The following is a 23347-nucleotide window of genomic DNA, read 5'->3' as shown; positions in this document are numbered from 1 at the left end:
CTGTAATGCTCAGAAGATTTACCTTTGATGAAGGGCAATTTACATATCATTGTTCTCCTAAAATACAATTTAATAGATATCCCCGCTCACCTCCCTCCCTCCAGAGCTGGTAATTTTAAATTTAGGACAATTGGGCTCCAGGTAGGTTTAAGTAAAAATCAGAGCAGTCATGGTTGGACATTAGGTTGTCCTATTTAAAGTCCCACCAATATATGCTATAGTACCTTGGTGAAGGGGTTGTAGAAACCTCTTCAAATGTATCTGAAAAGTACTCCTGAGACCAGTTGCATAAACGCAGGACTCTAGATTTGGGTTAATAATACCTTCTGAGGGAAATTGCAATCAGATGGTTTAGACTTTTTTTTAATATGCTCAGTGTATGTAGCAAATTACTTTATGGATTTCAAATAAAAGAAAGAGTAAGAGTTGGAAGGAGTTTTCTGTTCATATGTAATTATGTGATGAAATCTAAATGTTAAGAATCGTCAGTTTATATAGTGACCTTTTGGACAATTGATTATTAAGTACAATAAATGTATAGTTCTTATTTATACAGTTTGTAGGACACTTAAGTGGTGGCTGCTGCTCATGAAAATGTGGATCATTTTTAACCTTTCAGTGTTTGGGAAATTACTTGATTTTGCTTACTTGAGAGGCTGGTAGTTAGATAAGGTTGCTATTAAACCAGATTTTTTTTGTTCAGCCAGCATATGCTCACTGCTGCAACCACAGTGCAGGTTAGTAAAGGCCCTTGTATTTTCTTTCTGTTGGCTTTCAGAAATGCACACACTTTGACATTTTAACCAAAGGTTAAATCTGACTTTGCCAATTGGAAGAAATTTATGGCAAAATCCATTTTAAATTATCATAGTGTTTGTGAGAAAACAAAGACAGTATGGTCCATTGCCTTTCTACTATTGTAGATAAATTTTGTGTACTTGTAAAATTGAGTTTCATTTTAGACCATAATTAAAGTTGAGAAAATGCCAAAATATAAATGATCTCCATTTTACTGTTGACCATTCTGAATTCTTGATATAGAAAAAAAAACTGTTTAAAGAAGCATTTTTAATATACATTAAAAAAATATATTACATTTAAAAAGCCATGTACACGGGACCCTCGCTAGAACGCACGTCTGTATAGCGAGAATTCGCATATAATGCGGTCATGGCCATGGATCCCAAATTTAATTAATTGCAGTTCATTTTAATGTGGTCCGCGCTATAACGTGGTCCCCATGTTAATGCGGTACTGCGCATGGATCCCAAATCCCGCGTTCTAGCGGGGGTCCAGTGTACTTGGTTTTGGCTGGCTGATATTGCTTTTGGGGCTGTCCATTCTTCAATCAGGAGACCCGAATCAGGATCACTTTTGGGGTTCTTGCTCACAGGCTTTGTTACCCAGGGTTTTCAGAACCTGGAGCAGTGATATCTTACCTGTTTCAGGCAGTATAAGCAATAAATCCAAGTGGGGACACAGCTCCCCTTCTGATAAATGATTGATACAAACAAGAGTACTTTTATCTAAAACTGCTCTTTATTAGGTCTCAAGTGCATACACACACACACATAAGCTGTAGCACAGGGGTTGGCAACCTTTGAGAAGTGGCGTGCCAAGTCTTCATTAATTTACGGTTTTGCGTGCCAGTAATTTTACATTTACAGGGGGCCCCTGACAGAACCCCAGACCGGCAGCTGGCTGAGTGGTGCCGGCGCCCGGGACCCCAGCTGGGGCCAGATAGCTACAGGAGAGTGATAAAGGCAGATATATTAGCCCCAGGTTAAGCAGGTCCCTTTTCCCTGGGTAAGGTAATGGGCAATTCCAGAACAATCAGGAACTTGCTGGAACCAGTTAAGGCAGACAGGCTAATTAGGATATCTGGAGCAAATTAAGAAGCTGGTAGAATCAATTAAGGCAGGCTAATCAGGGCACCTGGTTTAAAAAGGACCTCACTTCAGTCAGTGAGGGGCATGCAAGAAGCTGAGAGTGAGAGGGTGTGCTGCTGGAGAACTGAGGAGTACAAACGCTATCTGGCATCAGGAGGAAGGTCCTGTGGTGAGGATACAGAAGGTGTTGGGAGGAGGCCATGGGGAAGTAGCCCAGGGAGTTGTAGCTGTCACACAGGTGTTACACACAACACTGTAGACCGCTGTGATCCACAGGGCCCTGGGCTGGAACCTGGAGTAGAGGGCGGGCCCGGGTTCCCTCCATCCGCCCCCCAACTCTCTATTGGATACAGGAGGAGTTGACCTGCACTGTGGGTCCTACCAGAGGGGAAGGTCCCTGGCCTGACCCACTAGGTGGACCAGCGGAGACTGTGGGGATTGTTCTCCTTCCTTTTCCCCATGCTGGTCAGTGGTGAGGTTAGCTGAGTGAACAGCAGGGTTGAGCCACTAGGAAAAGTGGCCAAACTGAGGGCTGCCGTGAATCTCTGAGGCAAGCAGATCCGCCAATAAGTGCAGGACCCACCAAGGCAGAGGAGGAACTTTGTCACACTAATTTAAATCACATAACTCATAGTGACTCCTAGTGGATCACCATAGGATCACCAATTCTCCTAGTTTCAGCAACCTACTCATTTCTTATCAAAGCATTTCTAGTCATAACAATAATAAAATTTGTGTCAGGCACCTAAAACCAAGGTTGGCTGTCCAAACATTCTTTCCATTTTGATTAGCAGAACTGCAGACATGCAGCTGCCCGGTTATGCTCCTAGGCCTAAAATTATTCCTAGCTATGTGATGTTTGATTTTCAGCTAGCAGTAACTGAACACACAAAATAGCTGACTGCTGCAGTACTGTCACATTCTGGGGTAACATGCAAGAACGTCAGATTTTGGGTTACAGCTTTGTAGAGAAGGATGCTGTAATAGTTGTGCTATACTTGAGCCATGCTGCTCATTTGTTTTAATGTAACTGTTGGCATTTTTTTTTAAAAAAAGCTAAACTCTCCCCAACCTTGATATTTCAAAGTGTTTGTGTGGTTTCTAAATAATGCATAGAAAATGTCTCTCTCACCCTACCCTATACATGCACTCACTTATGCATACCTCACCATTGATATGTAAGGATATACAGAGAAGGGTATGAAAATTTAATGAGGTATATGGTAACTTTAAAAATATTACATGAAGAGTGGTAGCACATCTTTGTGTTGAATTGTAGAGGATTTTTGGGTCAGGGAATGTCTTTTTATAAAATGTGTAAACATTGGGCTCTCTGAATATTTTAAAAATATAATAATGGGAAACCCTGATGCAGAAAATCAAACTTTCTTCGTCAGTTTTTAAGTCTGCCTCTTGCCTTAAATTATTAGCAGAGGATTTTGCATATTTAGTATGCCTAAAGTAGTGTAATGTTGTTTAAATTTACTTTTAAAATCTGTCAGAGGAGTTTACGTGTCTGTTGTCCCACAGGAACAAATGTGGAAATTCTGGACTATGAGTCTTTGTGATTTAAAGGACTTCTGTTGTATGAGAGTATAATGTATCTTATCTTACACAGTGCCAAGCACATTGTAGGCACTTTGCAAATAACAGTAAATAATGCTGTAATTTCTCTAATACGTATTTGTTGATGTACAATTACATTGCACTCTATTTAGGAAATATATTACTTATTTTCCTTTTATGCTGCCTTCTACATTTATGTGGAAGTAATGGTTGACTGTGTGTAATTTCACATTTTACATACAATGGATATATTCAGAGCTTAAAATTTACTTTTTTAAACAGCAGTGAAACATATTTATAACTGTGCATTAGGGGAATATTTGTAGAGCAATTGGTAAAACTATTCAGTTCTTAAAAGGATTTACAACTTTAGTTGGTATCAAAATATAGGTGTTTCATTATACTTCAACGTGTTTCCTTTTAAAACTACAGTATTTGCATTGGCAAAAGTTAAAAAATGAGACTTGTACATTTTTATATATTAAGCTATGTCCCCATACTCTTCCATAGTGCAGGTTCAAAGCTTTGTTGTAGTGAAGTTGTGTGTGTGATTATTGCCAGTTAAAAAAACAAAGTGACAGATTTAAAGAAAAAATAATTACTAAGACTCTAGTGAATTGTCAGTCACACTTTGGACCAGTCTCTCACTAAATGTCAGGGCCAGATCCTCTGTTGTGTAAATCAGCATAATGCCAGTTTGCCAGTAAACTGACTGGGCATCTGGACCTCTCTATCTTTGACCCTGATAATGTGTGTTTTCAGTTATACCACTAGTACAGTTTGAGGCATATGACGAGCATTTCTCAATTCCCCCAATCACTGACTCAAGAAAGTTGGGAGGTAAGGTGCGGGAGAATAATAATTCATTGCCCATTACTTTCATCTTAAATTTCTTGCAAACTGTCAAGCCATTCTGCTTACAAATATGTTTGGGGAGACAAGGTGGGTGAGGTAATATCTTTTATTGGACCAACTTCTGGTGGTGAGAGAGACAAGCTTTCGAGCTACACAGAGCTTTCCTTCAGGTCTGAGTGCCTTTCCCGAGTGTCACAGCCAAGTACAAGATCGAGCTGATAGTTTAGCATAAATAGCACATATCTGTTTGATCTAGCACTCAGCTTTAATGCTCTGGGAAAGGCACTCAGGCCTGAAGAAGAACTCTGTGTAGCTCGAAAGCTTGTGTGCGCGTGCGCGCGCGCTCTCTCTCTCTCTCTCTCCATTAAAAGTTGGTCCAGTAAAAGGCATTACTTCACCCACTTTCTGTCTCTCTAATATCTAGGGACTGATATGGCTACAACAACACTGCATACAAACATGTTTGACTTTTGACAAATGATCTTTCTTTACTCTTGAGATTCTTTTAATGAGAGTACCTACTACTTGGGTAAAGATTGTGGGTTTTTTTGTTCATTAAGGTAGATAGTCTTGGTTGAGAAAATTAAGTTTGTTGTTGTAGAATTTGTGCAAGGGGATTTCTCTTTAGGTTAGTCTACACTGCACACTGCCTTTAAAGGAGTGTAGAGTCCATACATTACATGCAGAGTTAGATGGGTATAAATAGCAGTCTAGGCAGTGAGGCACTGCTTAGGCAAGTAGAGTAAGGACATACCTGAATCTTGTGAGTATGACTGTACCCAGACATGTACACTGTTCACCCAAACAGTGTGCCCTTGCTGCACCTCACACTGCTATTTTTAGCAGTGTAGTGCCTCTCTGCTAGGGTCTTTCCCCACTGCAGGGTAAGACTCAAGCAGTGGGGAAAGGCTCCCTGCTGCTGCTGCAGTAGCCTTTCCCCAATGCAGGGAAAGGCACCTGGAGTGGTGAGCTACCAGAGCTGTTGCTTACTGCAGGGAAAGGTTCCAGCAGTTCCCTGTGGTGGGGAAAGACTTCGGGAGCAAAGAGCTGCCAGAGATTTTCCCTGCTGCAGAGAAACATTCCAGCAGAGGGGAAAGGCTCTGGTAGATTTTCCCCGCTGCTGAGCCTTTCCCTGTTGCCTCCCTTCTGCCCTAGCACCTTTTACTAACATGTGTAGGTACACACTGCAGTGTGGGAGCAGCCTGATTTTTGCTGCTGAATGTAGTTACACATACCCTACGCACTGCTGCTTGCATTGTGCCATGTAGATTAGCCTTTGTTTGCTAAGTAGTCAGTGAAGCACCATCTGAAATGATTTGATTTAGCTTGGCTTCATTAGCTGATGCAGTAATAAGTACTAGAGAGATCCCTAAAATGATTTGTCATTTTATTAATATAGGGTATTCCAAATTCATGTGAAGAGTTCCCCATACACTTTAAAGATTATTTGAAAATCTGCTTAATGCTTTTTTTCTCCTCTGTGTGCCTTCACTAAATACCTTGAAAGGTTCACAATTTTCTTTTTTTTTTCTTGTCATTTATACATTTGCATGGAATTGCAAGGTAACTTCCTAAAAGAGTAATTGTAGCAGATTCACAGCTTTTTACATTAAGGACACTCTTTTCGAGCACTTGAAAGGGGTGGTCCATCATGCTTTTTAATAGAGCAAGGTGTTTTTGCTTGTAGTGTCCATTAATATTTCTATCAACTGAAAAATAATGTTGGCATTTATCCATGTCACAAACATAAAAAATATTTTTAAATATTGGGTTCCATTTCCCCTACTGGTTTTCTCTCTCATCCCTTCTCCTGTTGCACCATGTTGTGGTTAATCGGGGAGACTGGAAATCTCATCCTCCAAAGGCTGCATTTAGAACCACTTTTTATTTTAATGATACTAGCTAACTGTTCAAACTTTAGTCTGAATTGATCAGCTTTTGTACAAGCTACAGCTGAGAGTTTATTGGTTTCTCATCAGATTCAAGATTTCTTGAATGTAGAAATATCATTACTTATGAAAGGAGATCCTTTCTAAAAAGAACTAATTCTGGACCATGGGTGTGGGAAAAGAGGGAAGTCTGTGATGCTATTCCAGCACTCTGTCTTTGAACAGTGGTGTTACCTTAGCATCATATTTTATGTTACATTCCATGAATATACACATTAGGAAAAGTGTGTCTGTCTGGGAGAGCATATTGCTGAGCAGCTGAAAAAAATACATACTGGGGTGGGAAATTTTGTCAGCCATAAGTGCAGACAATTTGTTACACCTCACGTATGAATTAATATATATAGCAATGTACAGTCAGTTAATTCATTATTATTCTTTTCAACACAGTAACAGAAATGTTGGTGAATGTTCTGAGCATTTGCTCTGATGATGAATTAATGACTGAGGGAGAAGATCAATTTGACGGTAAGGTCACCTTTATATCTCAAGTACTATATTTTCATGGGAACGTTTCTATAGTAGTGGTTGAGACTTTGACCAATTGTATTATATGTTGGAAAAAATTATATTGTCTTGGTTTTTTCTTTAGATAGTATTTTTATATTTGTAATATAATATAATCTTGTTAAATAATATTATTTACTGTACTGTTCAACAAAACATCTTCAAAAATTCCTAGAATTTACTTTACCTGAAGAATAGAGTTGATTTGATACTACACTTGGATAAACAGTAATTGTTATCTAAAAACCCTTCTTGATGCTGTCTCTGTTTTTGGGGCTTCAGAATTTAATCCTTACTTATTATATTAAAAACAGTAACAAATAAATTTGTACAGTAGATAAAAGCTGTATTTTCATGTCTTGAAGGTTTTGATTATCTGTATGAGCTACCTGAACTTTCCTGGCATTTATGTTGTTGCCAGAAACTTGAAAATTAAAAATACAGCCCTAGGTCCTGATCCTACAAACACTTCAACATGCAGTGTTACTCACATGAGTAATCCTGTTGCATTTGGGGTGGGGTGGGGGTGGAATACTCACATGCTTAAGTGATTTATTTCATTCTCTAAAATGGCAGGCTTTCATTTAGTTTCTCCAGCAGAGACTCACTCAGCATTTATTATGCTTCCTCTTCAGTCCAGTAGTTGAACTATTTCCTAATTTTGATTTTTTTTGTATTTTTTATCTCCTCTCCTTTAACAGTTTCTTTGCTTGATCTATTCTATCTTCTCTTCATAAATAGATTCTCCGAATACTTGACAAATTTTCCTTGTTTATCAGAATTGTAAAATGTATCCAACATTTTCCACTTTTTATTCAACTAATTTAAGTGTGGCAATTTTTAATTTCCTTCACTTTTCTTTTCCAAATTCATTCTTTATTAGCACTTCTAGGTAAAATACCTTTGGGTTTTTTTTAATTTGTCTCACTCACTTTTTTCTCCATCGTTCACTTCTTTTTTTTTTCTGCACTCTATCTGAAGTACAACTCTCATATGGCAATAAAAAAGGTACAGATCAGACAGAATTGTAATGTTTTGAAATATGACTTCATAGATCCATAGTATGAATGTTAGTAGTACAGAACACATTTATATACTGATATACAGATGTAGAGTTTTTGTTTTATTCTCAGTGTGTTAAAAATATTTATAAAGATTTGTATTCATGTAATCAGAAGTCCTATTCCAAGACATTTGTCTTTCTGTGCATGAAGATTTCTCCTTTCTTCCATTCCTCTTTTTTACTGAATTTCATTCTTTTATCTGTCTCTAATATTTTATCTTTGGACCTGCATGTGTAGGGAGCATTCAGTTTGCATTGTTCTTTACAATGATTTTTAGTGTGAACATTTTACTTCAAAATTGTGCATGAAATATGTTTAGAAAATGTTCCAAAATCTTGTTTGTATGGTACATTTAGCGTCTTCTAACTAGTTTTACATGGAAAAAAGTAATATGTATGCTGTGCAGTTTTACAGAGGTGTTGATATGATGGTTGAAAATGGATCTATTAACTTAAATCTATAGTAGCTAACAAACATTTTCCCAAATCCCAAACTGTAGACACTTTTTTGTTCAGAAATATTTTTGATTAGATTATATGATCATTTGTTCAACAAAATATTTGAGGTCTGTACCTGTCATTAGCAGGAAATATTTTAAGTAGTAATGAACACATCAGTTTCATGTGGTATTTATAATAGTTATGTGGATCTCTTGGAGAATAATAATATTGCTAAATGTGTTTCAGATTAATAATTATATTGCACTTGGGTTGTGGAAGGTGTGGAATATATAATATAGCATTCCAAGTTCACCTTCCACCTTTTGGCCTGCCTTGCTTGAGTGCAACATATGGCTATGTCTCCATGTACCACAGTGTGGATGATTTCTTCCCCAGATGATTGAATATTCAGAGGAGACTTTGGAAGTGACCATAGCTTTAATGGTGTTGATCTCTCCATTTGAGGGTCAACAAGGGAAATTAAAAACTAGCTGTGGGGCCTTCCTTCTGCCCACAATAAACTAAACCAAAATAAATGGTAGGGATGAGAAGGGAGCTCCTGCGCTGTAGCAGAGCAAAAGGAGGTAGTGATGGCCCTCCTTTTCCCACTCCAAAGCCTCCTTGGTAATTTTTGTTTGCATTTATATCTTTCCCAACCAATCTGTCACTCTCTTCTGTGGAACGTGCAGCATTTATTCCAGTCCTTTGGTAATGGTAATTCCTGCAAATGGTGCAAATTTACAAGCAAAAATAGATAGTCCCTAGAATTGGGAGGTAAAGGAATCCTCACCTATTCCAGCTGACTCTGCAGACCTCTGCCACTGAACTCTTTGGTTTTGTTTTGTGTGTGTGTGTCTGTCTGTCTGTCTCTCTCTTTGTGTATGTGTGTTGTTTCGGAAGCCTATGCAGAAAGGCTGTCTACCCTTGACTAGTTCAGTCTGGCAAAGAATCAGTACCAGAATGGTGACCTTTTGTGTCTTGTACATGTCAGCTGCCGCTATGTTGTGCTGGTAGGGCTTGTAATTGATTCAGGTATCAGTGAAGAATTTAGTAATCGAAAAGCCATGAGAATGAAACATGATAGTTGTGAAAGCTACAGTATCAGTAGTTTTGATAACTAGATTTTGTGGATGAGGCATTGGTTTTACTGGCCTCTTAAGGTGAGCAAGGCCAGGTTTATAATCAGCAAAAAGAAAAGGAGTACTTGTGGCACCTTAGAGCCTAACCAATTTATTTGAGCATAAACTTTCGTGAGCACGAATGCATCTGATGAAGTGAGCTGTAGCTCACGAAAGCTTATGCTCAAATAAATTGGTTAGGCTCTAAGGTGCCACAAGTACTCCTTTTCTTTTTGCGGATACAGACTAACATGGCTGCTACTCTGAAACCTTTTATAATCAGCGCACACTTAAATGTTTTGGGTGTTGGACTTCTCTTAGGAGAGTAGTTGAATTTTTACAAAGTTGTACTGAATTAATAGAATAGTATGTTGTATAGAATTGTGGCCCTCTCTTCATGAGCTTGAGACCTACTTTTATTCCATTGAAAGTAGGTACAGCTGCAGCACGAAAAGAAATAATCAGAAACAAAATACGTGCAATTGGCAAGATGGCAAGAGTCTTCTCTGTTCTGAGGTAATTACACATTCTGTCTCTCCCCAGTAACCCTGTTAAATTGGAAGAGAAAAATCTAATCCAGGCCCATGGGATGTGAAGTGTTCTTTATGCAGACCCATAAGCAATAGCTTAGTTAAAATTCTGGCTTCACAGGTTGTTTTAAAAGATTTAGTTTTGGGGTATTTGGAGAGAGAATGTTTTTATTTTGAAAGTTATCTTTGAGACCTAGAAAAAGTAGAGCATGTCTCTCTTTTTAATCAAACAGCTAATTACTGTGTCCTAATTACAGATGTCTGCCTGTCCGTACCTTATGAACAGATATCAAAATGACAGTTGTATAACAAAGGGAATTGGGGCTGGTTAGGAAAATGTCATGAAGCTCAGGATTGTTCTGTCACAGATTTTAACACAGTACACTTCTGTAGCTGCCTATGATTCGGGCATAATCAAATTTATTCCAAAGTGTGCTTTTGCCCAAAAAACAACATAGCTCAAATAGGTATTATTGTTCAAACTTGATTTCCTCCCCCCAAAGACTTACAGAATCTTTGGGCCAGACTGTGAGCCACTTGATCACACTGATGAGCTGTTACTCTTAGGGGTAGTTTAATTAAAGCAAATAAGACCACTCATGTAAAAAAGGGGCAAGCAGTCTGTCCGATAATTATTTTGCATATGTATTCAGTTCTAGACAGAGGAAAAGACAGACCCTCAAACTAGTATCTAGCAAATCATTTCTTCTACAGGTTGGAAAGTTTGCCCATTGTTAATCCTTTGAAGTTTGAGCTGTGTTAAATCGTGACATGGAAGAAACAGCAAAATATATTTTTCCTTATTTTATTTAATTCTTATTTAAGTGGCTTTATAGTAAAGAAACTCATTGCTTTTCTTCCACTATAGGGAGGAGAGTGAAAGTGTGCTGACACTCAAGGGTTTGACTCCCACTGGAATGTTACCTAGTGGAGTGTTGGCCGGAGGACGTCAGACGCTACAAAGTGGTAATGATGTTATGCAACTTGCTGTGCCTCAGATGGACTGGGCCACATCTCACTCTTTTGCTAACACTACACATAATGCATGCAGGGAATTTCTAATGCTTTTCAGTTCTTGTCTTAGCGGCTGAGATAAACATAGTGTTATATGTTAATCAGGCAATGTGAAATGGATACCTAACCAGGGTATAAAACTAAAAGCAAATATTTAGTAGTGTTAGACCAGTATTGTCAGTCTGCGCTTCCTTAATTTAAAAACTTACAGGTGGCACAAGTGTCTCAGTTGTGGGGTGACTGTATAGAGCTGATAATGGAATCTAGAGTCATTTGGGCATTACATTACAGAAAGTGCAATGTAATTCTTTGTTTTTTACTTGTCCACTTTTCATTTAAATAGTTTTATTACAGAGATGTTACTAGTTTTAATTTTTAAATGTCAAATACTTCTTTGATGCTAGTATTAACAAACAGCTGCAGGCTGCTGAGCTTTGTTTTTCACTTCATTGACAGATTGACGTGTGCTGTGTTTTGTACCCTGGGAATTAATGCCAAAGTTTGTTCTCTGTGTTGTTTGTCAAATGTTCTATGTATAATTGACTTCCTTGAATTGTCCTTGTAACATGCTGTTTCCTTCCTCTGCAGATGTAGCTTCTTTCTTAAATCTGTCTGTCTCTCTCTAGGTATAGCTGTATGTCTGTATAAGTGTTAAAATTAAACCACTCTCCCAGCTACTTGTCTGTCTCTTGATGTAGAAGCAACGGTGTAGCACCTTGTTTTTGAGGCTTGCTGCATTTCCTGCTGCACATTGTCTGTGCATTTTGGAGATTAATGTAATTGAAAATATTCAGTAATTGTTATAAAATCAGTTGAGAATAAAGGGATTGAATTTAAATCTTGTAAGTAAGTCAAAATCAAAGGGTGTTAAGTGTGCATATATTTTTGCATGAAAATAAAAAGAACACTACACGAAATATACCTGTAATCTGGCTCATTGAATATTTTTTTGTTTTTGTTTTTTTTTTTGTTTAAACATGGAATCAACTTTTCAGAAGACCATAACAGATTAACTAGGCATAGGAGAAATGTTATGAAACTCTTACAAAATATATCAAAAGGATGAAGTCCAAATTTATGTTCATTGTGGTGGATAATTAAAATATCAGGTTGGAAACTGGACTTCACACGTGCAGCACTCTTAAGCATAAATTACTTGAATGCATTCCAACTTTCTGTCTTGGGCATTTGTATAGTACCAAACACTATCTGGGCACTGATTTCTAGCAGTATTGAACAATTTTAATATATGAACAGAATCACATTTTTACACAATCTATTTTCCAAGAGTAGCTTCTTTTGTCATTTTGAAATTTAGATACTCATAAAGAAAAATTCAGAAATTTCAAATCAGGTTTTTTAAAAACCTTTTATTGAACTTTCAATTAATTTATCAGAGTTCTTCTTTAATAGTTTTGAAATTTAAATGTCACATTTTTAAACTTTTTGATGGGTTCATGATTTCTACAGGTTAACTTTCTATGTTCTATTTATGTATGTTATTGTTTTGTGAATGTTGTCTATAACTAATGGTGTCTGTTCCACAATCCATCCAGAGCATTCCAAAAGAATATATTACAGTTTTTGTATTTTTGTTGATTAGTGAGATACTTTGTTGTTGTTTTATTAAATTGTCTGTGCTCTAATTTCTTCTCCCTCATTTCCCAGTTTTTCTTCATATTGCATTATAAACACCAGAGAGGATCAAACTAACTAGAAAAAAATGTTTTGTTAACATAACGCATACAACATATTACCACTAGAGGAGAAAGCTGGACATTTGGAAAGTATGCAAAAGAGGGTTTTTTTTTGTGGGGCAAGGAGTGTTTTTTTCACTGACATGAGAATGCTTTATTGTGGTATTCCTGATACACTGAATCAATCCATTAGCTATTTCATTCTTCTTTCACTGTTTCAAAATAATCCAATTGTTAACTTTTTTTAATATAATATTTTAGTTTTTACTGATCAATATGCACCAATTTATTTAGATTTTTCTCTTGTACTATGTATGCACCTTTTAAACAAAACCTATTAAAGGTTTTAAATATAAATACAACAGTTTCCAAGCTACAAAAGGAAAAGTTCTGAAGTAAAACAACTATAATAGAACCAAATATTTATTAGCCAATGGTATAGTGAGGTTTCACATTGAAAAGATTTTTTTTACAAAATACCATATATTTATCAGTATAGTATGAAATGTCATAAATAATTACAGCTAAACTACATTTGAGAAAATAAATGAACAAAGCATATTTTGTGATGTATAATCCTTGCTTTTCTGTTGTTTTTGTTCACTTGCTAGTTCACAAAATTCAGTAATGATCAATTAATGTTAATTAGCGAAGTTCTCTTGTGTTGATGATTGGAAAAATCATCTGTTTGCATAGTCAAGGCTCAGTCTGCTTCCACTGTGTAGTTTTTATTTTAGTGGGGTGTATGTGTTTCAAATTATTTGGGCTGAAACTTCTTTTATCAGAATAGGTAGTATATCCAGATATATTTGTAAAATTAATATTTACTTTAAGTACAAACACAGATATAAATTTACAAACACAGATATAAATTAAGCAGTTTTGAATTGGAGCTTCAGAAATGTAATTTGGACCCAACTTCAGATTTTTGGCAAGAAATACCTTCAGTCAGAACTCTTTCATTTTGAGATCAAACAAAAAGTGGGCACAACAGTCCTTAAAGGAACAATAAACTCTGTAGTAAGTTATTAGAAGAGAGTATGATGGTAAAAAACCCAGATGATATGAGTACCCTGTCAATGTACCTGAAATAATTTGTTCAGGTTTGTCCCCTGGGGAAAGAGCTGATTGTCTGGGATAGAATGCAGAATAGGGCACCTAAAATGATACCCAGTCTGAAGTATCTAAATTGTGAGGAAGGATTAAACAAACTGATTCTCTTTGCAAAACAGAAGAGACCGAGGTGTAACAACATAAATTCTAAGCATCATGTAAGGGGTATAGTCAATAGACATATATTTATTGCTGAGAAGAGCAGAGGAAACAACCTGAAAATTAGAGTAAATTGGGAATACCAGCATAACTATATCATGCAAAAGGAAGTGAGCATATTAACCACTTGAGAAACACCTGGATTCATTTCTGGAGGAGGGGATTGAGTGGAATCCAAGGTTGTTAGTACTGAGATAAATTTTTAAAGGGGAAGGTATTTTGGGTAACATTGCCTTTGTCTGTTCGTAACATTTTTTATGTGAAGTGTAGTTAAGCATTTAATAGTGTACTGCTTACATGAGCAAATTCAGGCAACTTTATTTCACTCGTGCTTCATTATTTTAATGATGCTGTAAGATATAACTTTTCTAGTGCCATTTATTCAGTGGAATGAAGTTGTCACCATTTATTTGAATTAGGGCTGTCAATTAACTGCTGTTAACACCTGCGATTAACGCATGTTAATATTTTTAACACGCATTAATCGCAGACCCTGTGGGCGAGAGGGCAGCATGAGCTGCTCTGAGAAACCTGTTTGGTCAAGCGCAGTAACACAAGCCGTCACCAGAGGGCGGGAAGAGAAGAGGCTTCAGAAAGTAAGGTAGTTCTCATCCCTACGTTTTTAAAGTAAAATCAGGACAGGCAGGGACTCGCCGGAGCGCCCCCTCTCCTTTTCAGGGCTCGCTGGAACCACCCTCCCCATGCCTCCTGACCCCCCAACCACCCTGTGCTACCTGCAGCTGGGGCTGCCTCCTGATTTTTGCACTGCCCACTTTGGGGTCTCCCCCTCCCGGCCCTGTGCCATCCACAGCTGGTGCTGACCCCTCCCCCTGTGCTGCCCAAGGCTGGGACTGACCCTGATCCTGAGCAGGGGCACCCCACCACCCCCAAGCCCCACGCAGCCCATGGCTGGGGCTGGGGCTGACCCCTCCCCCCGGTGCTACCCAGGGCTGGGGCTGACCCCTCTGCCCAAGACCTATGCCGTCTGCCCCCTCCTCCCCCGTGCTGCTTGCCCACCCAAAGCTCCATGCCTCCCCCAGCTGAGGCTGATTTCCTCCCTCCCCTCCCCTGGCTGAGGCTGATCCCCTAACCCCCCTTTCCCCTGAGCTCTGCACCTTCCCCAGCTGAGGCTGATTTCCCGCCCCCACTCCCCCCAGCTCTGCACCATCCAGGGGTCAGCTCTGAAGCCAGTACTGGCTGCCAGCAGCAAATTTCTCCAATTTCCTGCAGGCGGGCTCTGCCACCTTCAGCTGATCCCCAGACAGCAGTTGCCTCTCTCTACTCTGCCTTGCAGATGGGACAAATACCCAGTTTGGCGGAAGAAGTAGGGACGGCCAGGACAGCTGAAAAAGGGGACTGTCCTGGCCAAAATGGGACGTATCGTCACCCTAGCCAGCCTGGGGTTGTTCCTGGCCCGCCCCTCACTCCCAGGACCAACCCCCCTGCGTCGTGCCCCATTGCCCCTAGCTGGCTGCTCACTCCAAGGGTACCCCATAGAGAACATGGCCTGGTGAGCTCAGCTTCCCTGCACCAGTTTCTCCTCCCTTGCAGTATGAGCAGTCCCTGAGGTAAAATCCACCCTTCCTTGCAAGCAAGGGCTTGCTCAGCTGAAGGGAGCCCACCTAGCTCAGTAAAAGGAAGTGAGCCTGTTGAGACCAATACCAGAAACCACCCTTCCAGAAGCAGCAGCAAGACCGCTTCGTCGTCATCCTCCTGTGCAGGTTATTGCTTACTTCCTCCCTCCCCTGTCCTCCCGCAACACTGAGTGCTTGTTTATCTGAGTGATTGGCTGAACAAGAAGTAGGACTGAGTGGACTTGTAGGCACTAAAGTTTTACATTGTTTTATTGTTAAGTGCAGTTATTTTTTTACATAATTCTACATTTGTAAGTTCAACTTTCGTGATAGAGATTGCACTACAATACTTCAGTGAGGTGAATTGAAGTTTCTTTTTTACAGTGCAAATGTTTGTAATAAAAAATAAATATAAAGTGAGCACTGTACACTTTGTATTCTGCGTTGTAATTGAAATCAATATATTTGAAAATGTAGAAAACATCCAAAAATATTTAAATCAATAGTATTCTATTATTATTTAACAGCGTGATTAATCATGATTAATTTTTTAATCGCTTGATGGCCCTAATTTGAACGGAGTTAGCATTCTGATTAACCGAGGTCCTGATTCAGCAAGAAACGTAAGCACATGCTTAACTTTAAGCTTGTGAGTAGTCCCAGTGAAATCAGTTGGACTGATCAAGTACCCTTGGATACCAATCTGATCATTACTCAGCGGACTGGGAAGATACTTTTTTATTGGCCTAGATGTTGCATCAGCTCTGACTTTTTATCAAGAGCGGAGTCTTAGAACTGCAGAAGATCTAAAATATCATGCCACCTGTCCTTGAATGTCCTTACTTAGACAGTTAAGCTAACTGAGAATTTTGCTTCAGTAAGGATTTCAGAGTTGGACCTATTAATATGCTGTGGTTCTGTTGTTAGGTGTATCAGGGTTTATTAAGGATTTCACTTGTAACTTAGAGAATCTGAGTTAAAATGTTATAAATTGTTTTTTATTGTGTTATATTTTAAAAGCAGTTGTATTTTCCAATTGGTTTGTTCCTTTATGCTTAGTGTAACAAACTGCCTTTCTTATTTCAAATCAATTATATATATCCTGAGATCTCTCTGAAATAACGGGGAAAGTAGAATTAATTAGGTAATAGGTTTTGAAATTTGTATGTATGACAAAACTATATAATTTACAGAGGCGAAGCAGTATCCGTGATCTTTTAAGAAAAAGATTGAAAAAAAAGGCCTCATGGGTAACAAGAAATGATGGAGAGAGGTTTAGTGCTGTATTTGTGGCAAACTGGAAGAATAAAAAGATAAGAAGGAATTTATATGTTTGGTTAGCTTTTAAGATATTCCTAAAAGTAATTTAATTTTTGCTGTTTGGGAACGTTTTTTTTTCCCCCCATAAACATGGAAAATAACCATTCACACAAGTGGCTATTTGACTTAATCCTGAGATATCTTCTCTTTGCATATGAGGACAAGAAGCTTTTGGTAACTCTAAATATAAAGGTTGTAAAAGTACTGTATTATGCATACAAGGTATTAATACAGATGACTATTTTATAAGACACATTTTCCAAAGCAACACTGTAAAAATTGTAATTATTTGTAAAACACAGTGATTTTAAATCATAATGTAGGTAATGTGTATATATTTGTTTTCTATTTATTTTCTTACTCAAATTATACTTCTCTAATTTAAAGAATTCTGAAAATCTGTTCTGATCGAATCACAAATTAATCATTTCTATCTTGCTTCCCCAAGATTTACTTTTATACCTATTCCATTCCAATTCCTTTTTTCTTAAGAATCAGTTTAGCAAACACGTTGTTAGCACTGTGTAAACTATCTGTTGAATGGAGAAACTTCTTAAACTTCTGAGTGCCACATTTCAGGAAAGATGTGCACAAATTGAAGAAAGTCCAGAGAAGAGCAACAAAAATGATTAAAGGTCTAGAAAACATGACCTATGAGGGAAGATTGAAAAAATTAGTTTGTTTAGTCTGGAGAAGAGAAGACTGAGGTGTGACATAACAGTTTTCAAGTACATAAAAGGTTGTTACAAGGCAGAGGGAGAAAAATTGTTCTTCTTAACCTCTGAGGAAAGGACAAGAAGCAATGGGCTTAAATTGCAGCAAGGGCGGTTTAGGTTGGACATTAGGAAAAACTTCCTAACTGTCAGAGTGGTTAAGCACTGAAATAAGTTGCCTAGGGAGGTTGTGGAATCTCCATCATTGGGGATTTTTTATAGCAGTTTGGACAAACACCTGTCAGGGATGGTCTAGATCAGGGGTGGGCAAACTTTTTGGCCCAAGGGCCACATCTGGGAATAGAAATTGTATGGCGGGCCATGAATGCTCACAAAATTGGGGTTGGGGTGCAGGAGGGGGTGAGGGCTCTGGTTGTGGGTGCGGGCTCTGGGGTGGGGCCAGAAATGAGGAGTTCAGGATGTGAGAGGGGTCTCTGGGCTGAGGCGGGGGAGTGGAGTGTGTGTGTGGGGGGGGGGGGGCGTGAGGGCTCTGGCTGGGGGGGGGGGGGGGCTCTGGGGTGGGGTTGGGGATAAGGAGTTTGGGGTGTAGGAGGGTGGTGCTCCGAGTGGTGCTTACCTCAAGCAGCTCCCGGAAGCAACGGCATATCCCCACTCTGGCTCCTACACGGAGGCACAGCTGGGCAGAGTGCAGGCACTGCCCCTGTGGGGCTGGTGCTTGGGGCAGGGGCAGTGTGCATAGTGGAGCCCCCTGGCCGCCTCTATGCGTAGGAGCTGCAGGAGGGCCATGCCACTGCTTCCGGGAGCCATGTGGAGTGGCCCCTGACCCCAAGCCTTCTGGGGGCTTGAGGGCCAGATTAAAACGGCTGGCAGGCTGGATGCGGCCCGCCAGTCATAGTTTGCCCACCCCGGTCTAGATAATACTTAGTCGTGTCTTGAGTCCAGGGGACTGGACTAGATGACCTCTCGAGGTCCCTTCCAGTTCTATAATTCTGTGATTCTAAATGTCTGTTTTGGAGGTAGGATTGATGGAAGGGAGATGCACAGAATTACTTATCATTAGTGAAATGTACTCAATTTTTCACTGAAAAGATTTAGTAATAAGTGGTTTATGCAACAAGGCTGTACTAGAAAAAGATGGCTAAGGTCTTGGTAGTCTTATTAGACCTAATAATTTTACATTAAGTTAGACAACTTTGTAGATTGTATAGTCATATTTTGTACAAAATATGAACTTGGAGAATCCTTAAATATAAAAAGTTACAGCTGTTTACACAGCTACTTAACTTTAGAAACACTAACTCCTAACTGGTCAATTAGGGCTATGTCTACACTACAGACCTTACAGCGGCACCACTGCAGCTATGCCCCTGTATGGTCTCCCATGTAGCTGCTCTATGCTGATGGGAGAGAGCTCTCCTATTGGCATAATTAAACCACCCCTCATTGAGCTATGTTGGTGGGAGGGCATCTCCCGCCAACATAGCACTGTTCATACCAGCACTTCTGTTGGTGAAACTCAGTCGGTCGGGAGGTGTTTTTTTTCATACCCTTTTCCGACAAAAGTGCTAGGGTAGACATGGCATGGATCTTTGAAATGTTTACGTTGTAAATTCATCCATCCACCAAAGTATATGAGTGTGTTTGTCCAGAGCTCCTCCAGCTATAAAGATCTTGGTTTACTTCCCTAAATGCGAGTTGCTGTTTGGCAGTTTGTAAACGTGACTTTTTAGATTTTTGTTTGTATGCTCTAATACCTGAATTTCATTTAATGAATTCAGTTTGAATCACAGCATCACTTTTTTGCTTAGAATTCAGTGCTAAAATCCAAGTACTGAATTCAGCTTCTGAGTGCAAAAGATGTGTGCAAGGACCATTGTGTCAAACATTAAATAAAAAGATAAAATCCATTTGTACTAAATTAGTATTTTGTCTTACTAATAAAACACTGATAGTCTTAACTTGGCTCCTTTATAACATCTTTCTTGGTAACATAGAGTCCAGTAACGTGCTATGGACCTTCAAAGAATTTGTAGAACCTAGTTGAAACCAAAATATGCCCCTAACCTTAACAGTATTTAGGGTTGTATGTTAGTTTTACTTAAAGAAATAATCAACCAGTTACATACAATAGGTAGATTAAGTTGCATTATATGAGTGTTGCATTTGATAAACTGTCACTTGAGATGTAGGAGTCACTTCACTTCAGTTTATAAAATAGTCTTAATTTTCACTGAAAAATATTTGCAATCAGATCTGGGCTAGGGTGATATATTAAATTGATCATTGCCTTTTCTGCTATGCGATATTACACTCTTCATCTTTCTCATTCATTTTGCATGCATCTGCTCACTTCTGTACAGCCACAGTAGAGGCAATTGAGGCTGAAAAAGGTATGATCAGAGTCTTTGCCAGTGGCAGAGATCTGTGGCGTCTGGGCGGGAATTTGAAACTATTCTGTGTGCGTGTGTCTTACATTCAACTTGCACAACCAGAGATGAATCAACTGCATTGATTCATCCATTTTATATGTAACATTCATTTCTTGCCTTAGGATAATAACTTCCTTTAATAATGTTTCAGAGAAATCATTTTGTTTTTCCCCCAGTTTCTTTACAAAATGTGCAATAGTTTTTTGCTTTTTATTTGTGTAAAGCATGTTGTGATACGTGGTTTGTGTCTTGACGACTTTAAAAAGTGGTCGTGTTGAATTTTGTTTTTTCTGAATTCAACTGCAAATATGTTTTGAGTTGGGGGTGGGGGTTATTTATGCATGTTTCTTTTGATAAAATTTATTCTTAGTGGCTTGAAATCTAATCTTTTCATCACTTTCCATAACACATCTGGTAGTGCAAGACCTATAATTACAGTGTTCCTATTTTTACTATGTGATTTTGAGGGTAGTTTGCTGACCAAATTTGTTTATAGTATGTACACACACCTGACAATGAAAGGCATAACAAAATACAGGGGTTGCCAATGTTGCTGTACCAAATATGTTGCTGTTCAGGCATCCTTTGTTAATATTAATGTCGTTAAAACTCCATACAATTTTAGGGTCTGTAAATAAGAGCCTTTTATATACGCATTTTGATTTCCTATATCACAATGTTAAATTAAGTGAATGACAAACAGTATAGCAATTAGTTTGTTTCAAATTTGGTCGCAAAACACCATTTAATGACTACTTTTTTTACATTGTGGAAGTCAGCTATCCAAAAATATTATCAAGAGCCAAATTCTGTTCCATTGTAATCAGTGGATACTGTGCACACACATACAACAGAAAATTTTGTTGCTAAGACTTCAGGCTTTTCATATGGTCAGCCATTTTTACATCTAAATGCAGCTTAGTAAGAAGGCATTTCCTATTTCATTTAAAATGATGTGTAGAAGAGTAATATCTAGTTTCCTGTTTAAAGTCATGCCCAACTGATGACTCTAAGACTGTGGTTGTGTCCATTTCAACTATCCACATGATTAGAACAGAGTTAGAGCCATATTCTGCAGTTTTGCCTGCATGAAAACTGCAGGATCAGGACTTTGATTTGTATGCAAAATCTGAAGGCTTTTTTTTTAAACACTTGTGCTGCTTTGCCTTCACTGCACTTACTGAGCTGCTTATTGACATTCCATTGAAGTGAACGGGATGTTAAGATGAGCCTGATACACGCAGCAGCAAAGCAGTTGTTAGCACTGATCACACCAGGAGTGCTCAGCAGCAAAGTAGGTTTAAGCCACCTTGATTCTTACGGAAATATATTTGACATATACTATTTTGATTGTCAGTTGAAATCATGATTGCCATTGAACATTCTAGGAAAGCACATTATATAAGCGTTGCTAATTCAGTTGTAGAGCCATAAAAGTTTCTTTGGCTAATTTCTTAGATGTCTTTTTAAATCATTTTATTAGAAAAAGTATATACTTTCAACTTATTTTTCTGTTACTGACCTATGAAATTTGCATTTTGTTAAGCAATACGAGGATTTTCTCCGCAACATAAAATCTGCAGTTTTGAAGAGGCAAAAGGTTTGGATAGGATCAATGAGAGAATGCCACCAAGAAAAGATGCTCTTCAGCAAGATGGTATTAATTCTGTAAACACAACAAATGCCAATGGAAACAATGGGACTGGCAACAACAATGCACAGTGACCACACCAACTTCTGGTTTACTCATATGTCTTGCCTGAGAATTCCTAGAGTACTGCTTTTTGACATGACAACAGATGAAATAGCCAGGGGGAATCAGTCAAACTGACTTCTTAATATAATGATGAAAACACAACTTGATCCCGCTGAAGACAAACCATCGTGCTTTTGAGGCAACAGCCCCTCTCTATAAGTGATGACGGAACATCTGTGAGCATGCTTCATATATTTACAGAAATTCCAACATTGCTGGCTGAATCTTGGAGAGCTATGGGGAAATGGTTGGGCTGTTATCACTAAAGCACATCTAGACTAGCATTTTACGCTTATCATAGTCAACACTTTAAGTTTACAAAATGGGATTTTCTTTTCAGCAGAGCTAGGGGTTTTTTTGTTTTTTTTTTTTCAATCAGACTTTCAAATACAACCCTAAGAGCTACTATTTATTAATGGACATTGGTTTCATGAAGTGTCTTTAAAAACATATATTAGAATAGTCTTAAAAAAAATCTGAGGCTGCAAAAAGTGTATGTTAAATAAATGAAAAAAATGCCAAAAATCGCAGTTGGTTATTCTGTAAAATGCTGACCTCAGGTGTACTCCTTAGATGTTGCTAATTCTGTATTATATTCACTGTATTTTTTAGTTAAAGCTTATCAGAAGATTTCTATGTAGGAATGTTTATTACTTGAACACAGATTTTAAAATATTTAATGTAGAAACTTTTATGCCCAACTTTTGAGATTCTCCCCCCACCGTGAATTTAAAAATATATTTAAAATTTTAAAAGTTTGAAAAATAATGCAATTGTTAATTTTAAGGTACTTTTAATTGAACTTTGTACATTATGTTAAAGTACATTTTGATTCATATCAAGTCTGTAAAGCGTGGCATTGTATTTTGTGTATGCATGTTTTCATTTTGCAAATATTTAATATATAGATCTCTGATGTACAGGAACAACGTCTATAGGTTATATAGATGTTATAGGTACTTTTACTGTATTGTGAGTGTTAAAGTTGCTTAAATAGTTAATAATCACTGGCCAGGCTGAATAGCTACAAGCTTTTTATTATTTTTCTTAATTCTATAAAGGAAACTGAAAATGTTATGGAAATATTTTTATTTAGGCAATGCAGCGCATAAGCAATTGTTCTGTTCAGTTGTTAAGGCATTAGTGAAAGTGTAAAATTGAGACTGCATGTTTTTTAGCTACAGGACTGCTTGGTTAAACTAAAAATTGAAACCATATGCTGATTTGTTCACAAATAATGAACTGTACTGATTGTCACTGTACTTTGTTATATATTTTGACATTTGCTACCTACCTTTCTCATCCCCTGGAACACAACTTGAAACTTAAGTCACTAGAGTTCATCTCCCTTTTGGTTTGCCATAAAGTACAATCTGTAGAAACCCCTGTCTAAGTTGAAAATTTTATGCATGTTCCGAACTATTCAAGTATTTTATAAACAGTAGCACACAATAAATTTTGTGCATGGGCTGCTGCTTCTAGCATTGTGTTTTTGTTTTGTTATTTTGAACAGTATTTTCTAAATCATTTTTAATTGGCAGAAAAATGGGTATAGTGTAAATGGTCACTTAGTTCAGCTTTAAAGCAATACTTTAAAGCAATATAATTGAAGCTTAAATTGTCATCTTGAATTTCTGCTTCCATTTATTTTGCTAATTTTCGTTTAGTGAGTTCTTGCAAATAGAATACTTCA

At 38.0% G+C, this 23347-nt stretch overlaps 1 protein-coding gene across 5 annotated transcripts in view; it reads left to right on the top strand.

Annotated features, from left to right (window-relative positions):
* The window catches only part of PPP3CB (protein phosphatase 3 catalytic subunit beta), a 91643-nt gene that overhangs the window by 43024 nt on the left and 25272 nt on the right, over positions 1-23347 (top strand). Inside the window, exons 10-14 of one of the 5 annotated variants that reach the window (XM_084635203.1) lie at positions 6650-6727; positions 9820-9904; positions 10787-10884; positions 19830-19859; positions 21445-23124. In XM_084635203.1, the coding sequence (XP_084491329.1) occupies positions 6650-6727; positions 9820-9904; positions 10787-10884; positions 19830-19859; positions 21445-21623 (470 nt within the window). In that variant the 3' untranslated portion in view covers positions 21624-23124. Of the gene's footprint in view, positions 1-6649; positions 6728-9819; positions 9905-10786; positions 11847-19829; positions 19860-21444; positions 23125-23347 lie in introns of those variants that run through there. The other 4 variants (XM_084635204.1, XM_084635205.1, XR_014712511.1 and 1 more) reach the window with 4 other exon arrangements.

Source organism: Lepidochelys olivacea (assembly GCF_965140295.1).
Source record: "Lepidochelys olivacea isolate rLepOli2 genome assembly, chromosome: 7".
Classification (NCBI taxonomy): domain Eukaryota; kingdom Metazoa; phylum Chordata; order Testudines; family Cheloniidae; genus Lepidochelys; species Lepidochelys olivacea.
The sequence above is the reverse complement of the archived record's forward strand: the minus strand, read 5'-3'. Positions and strand labels throughout refer to the sequence as shown.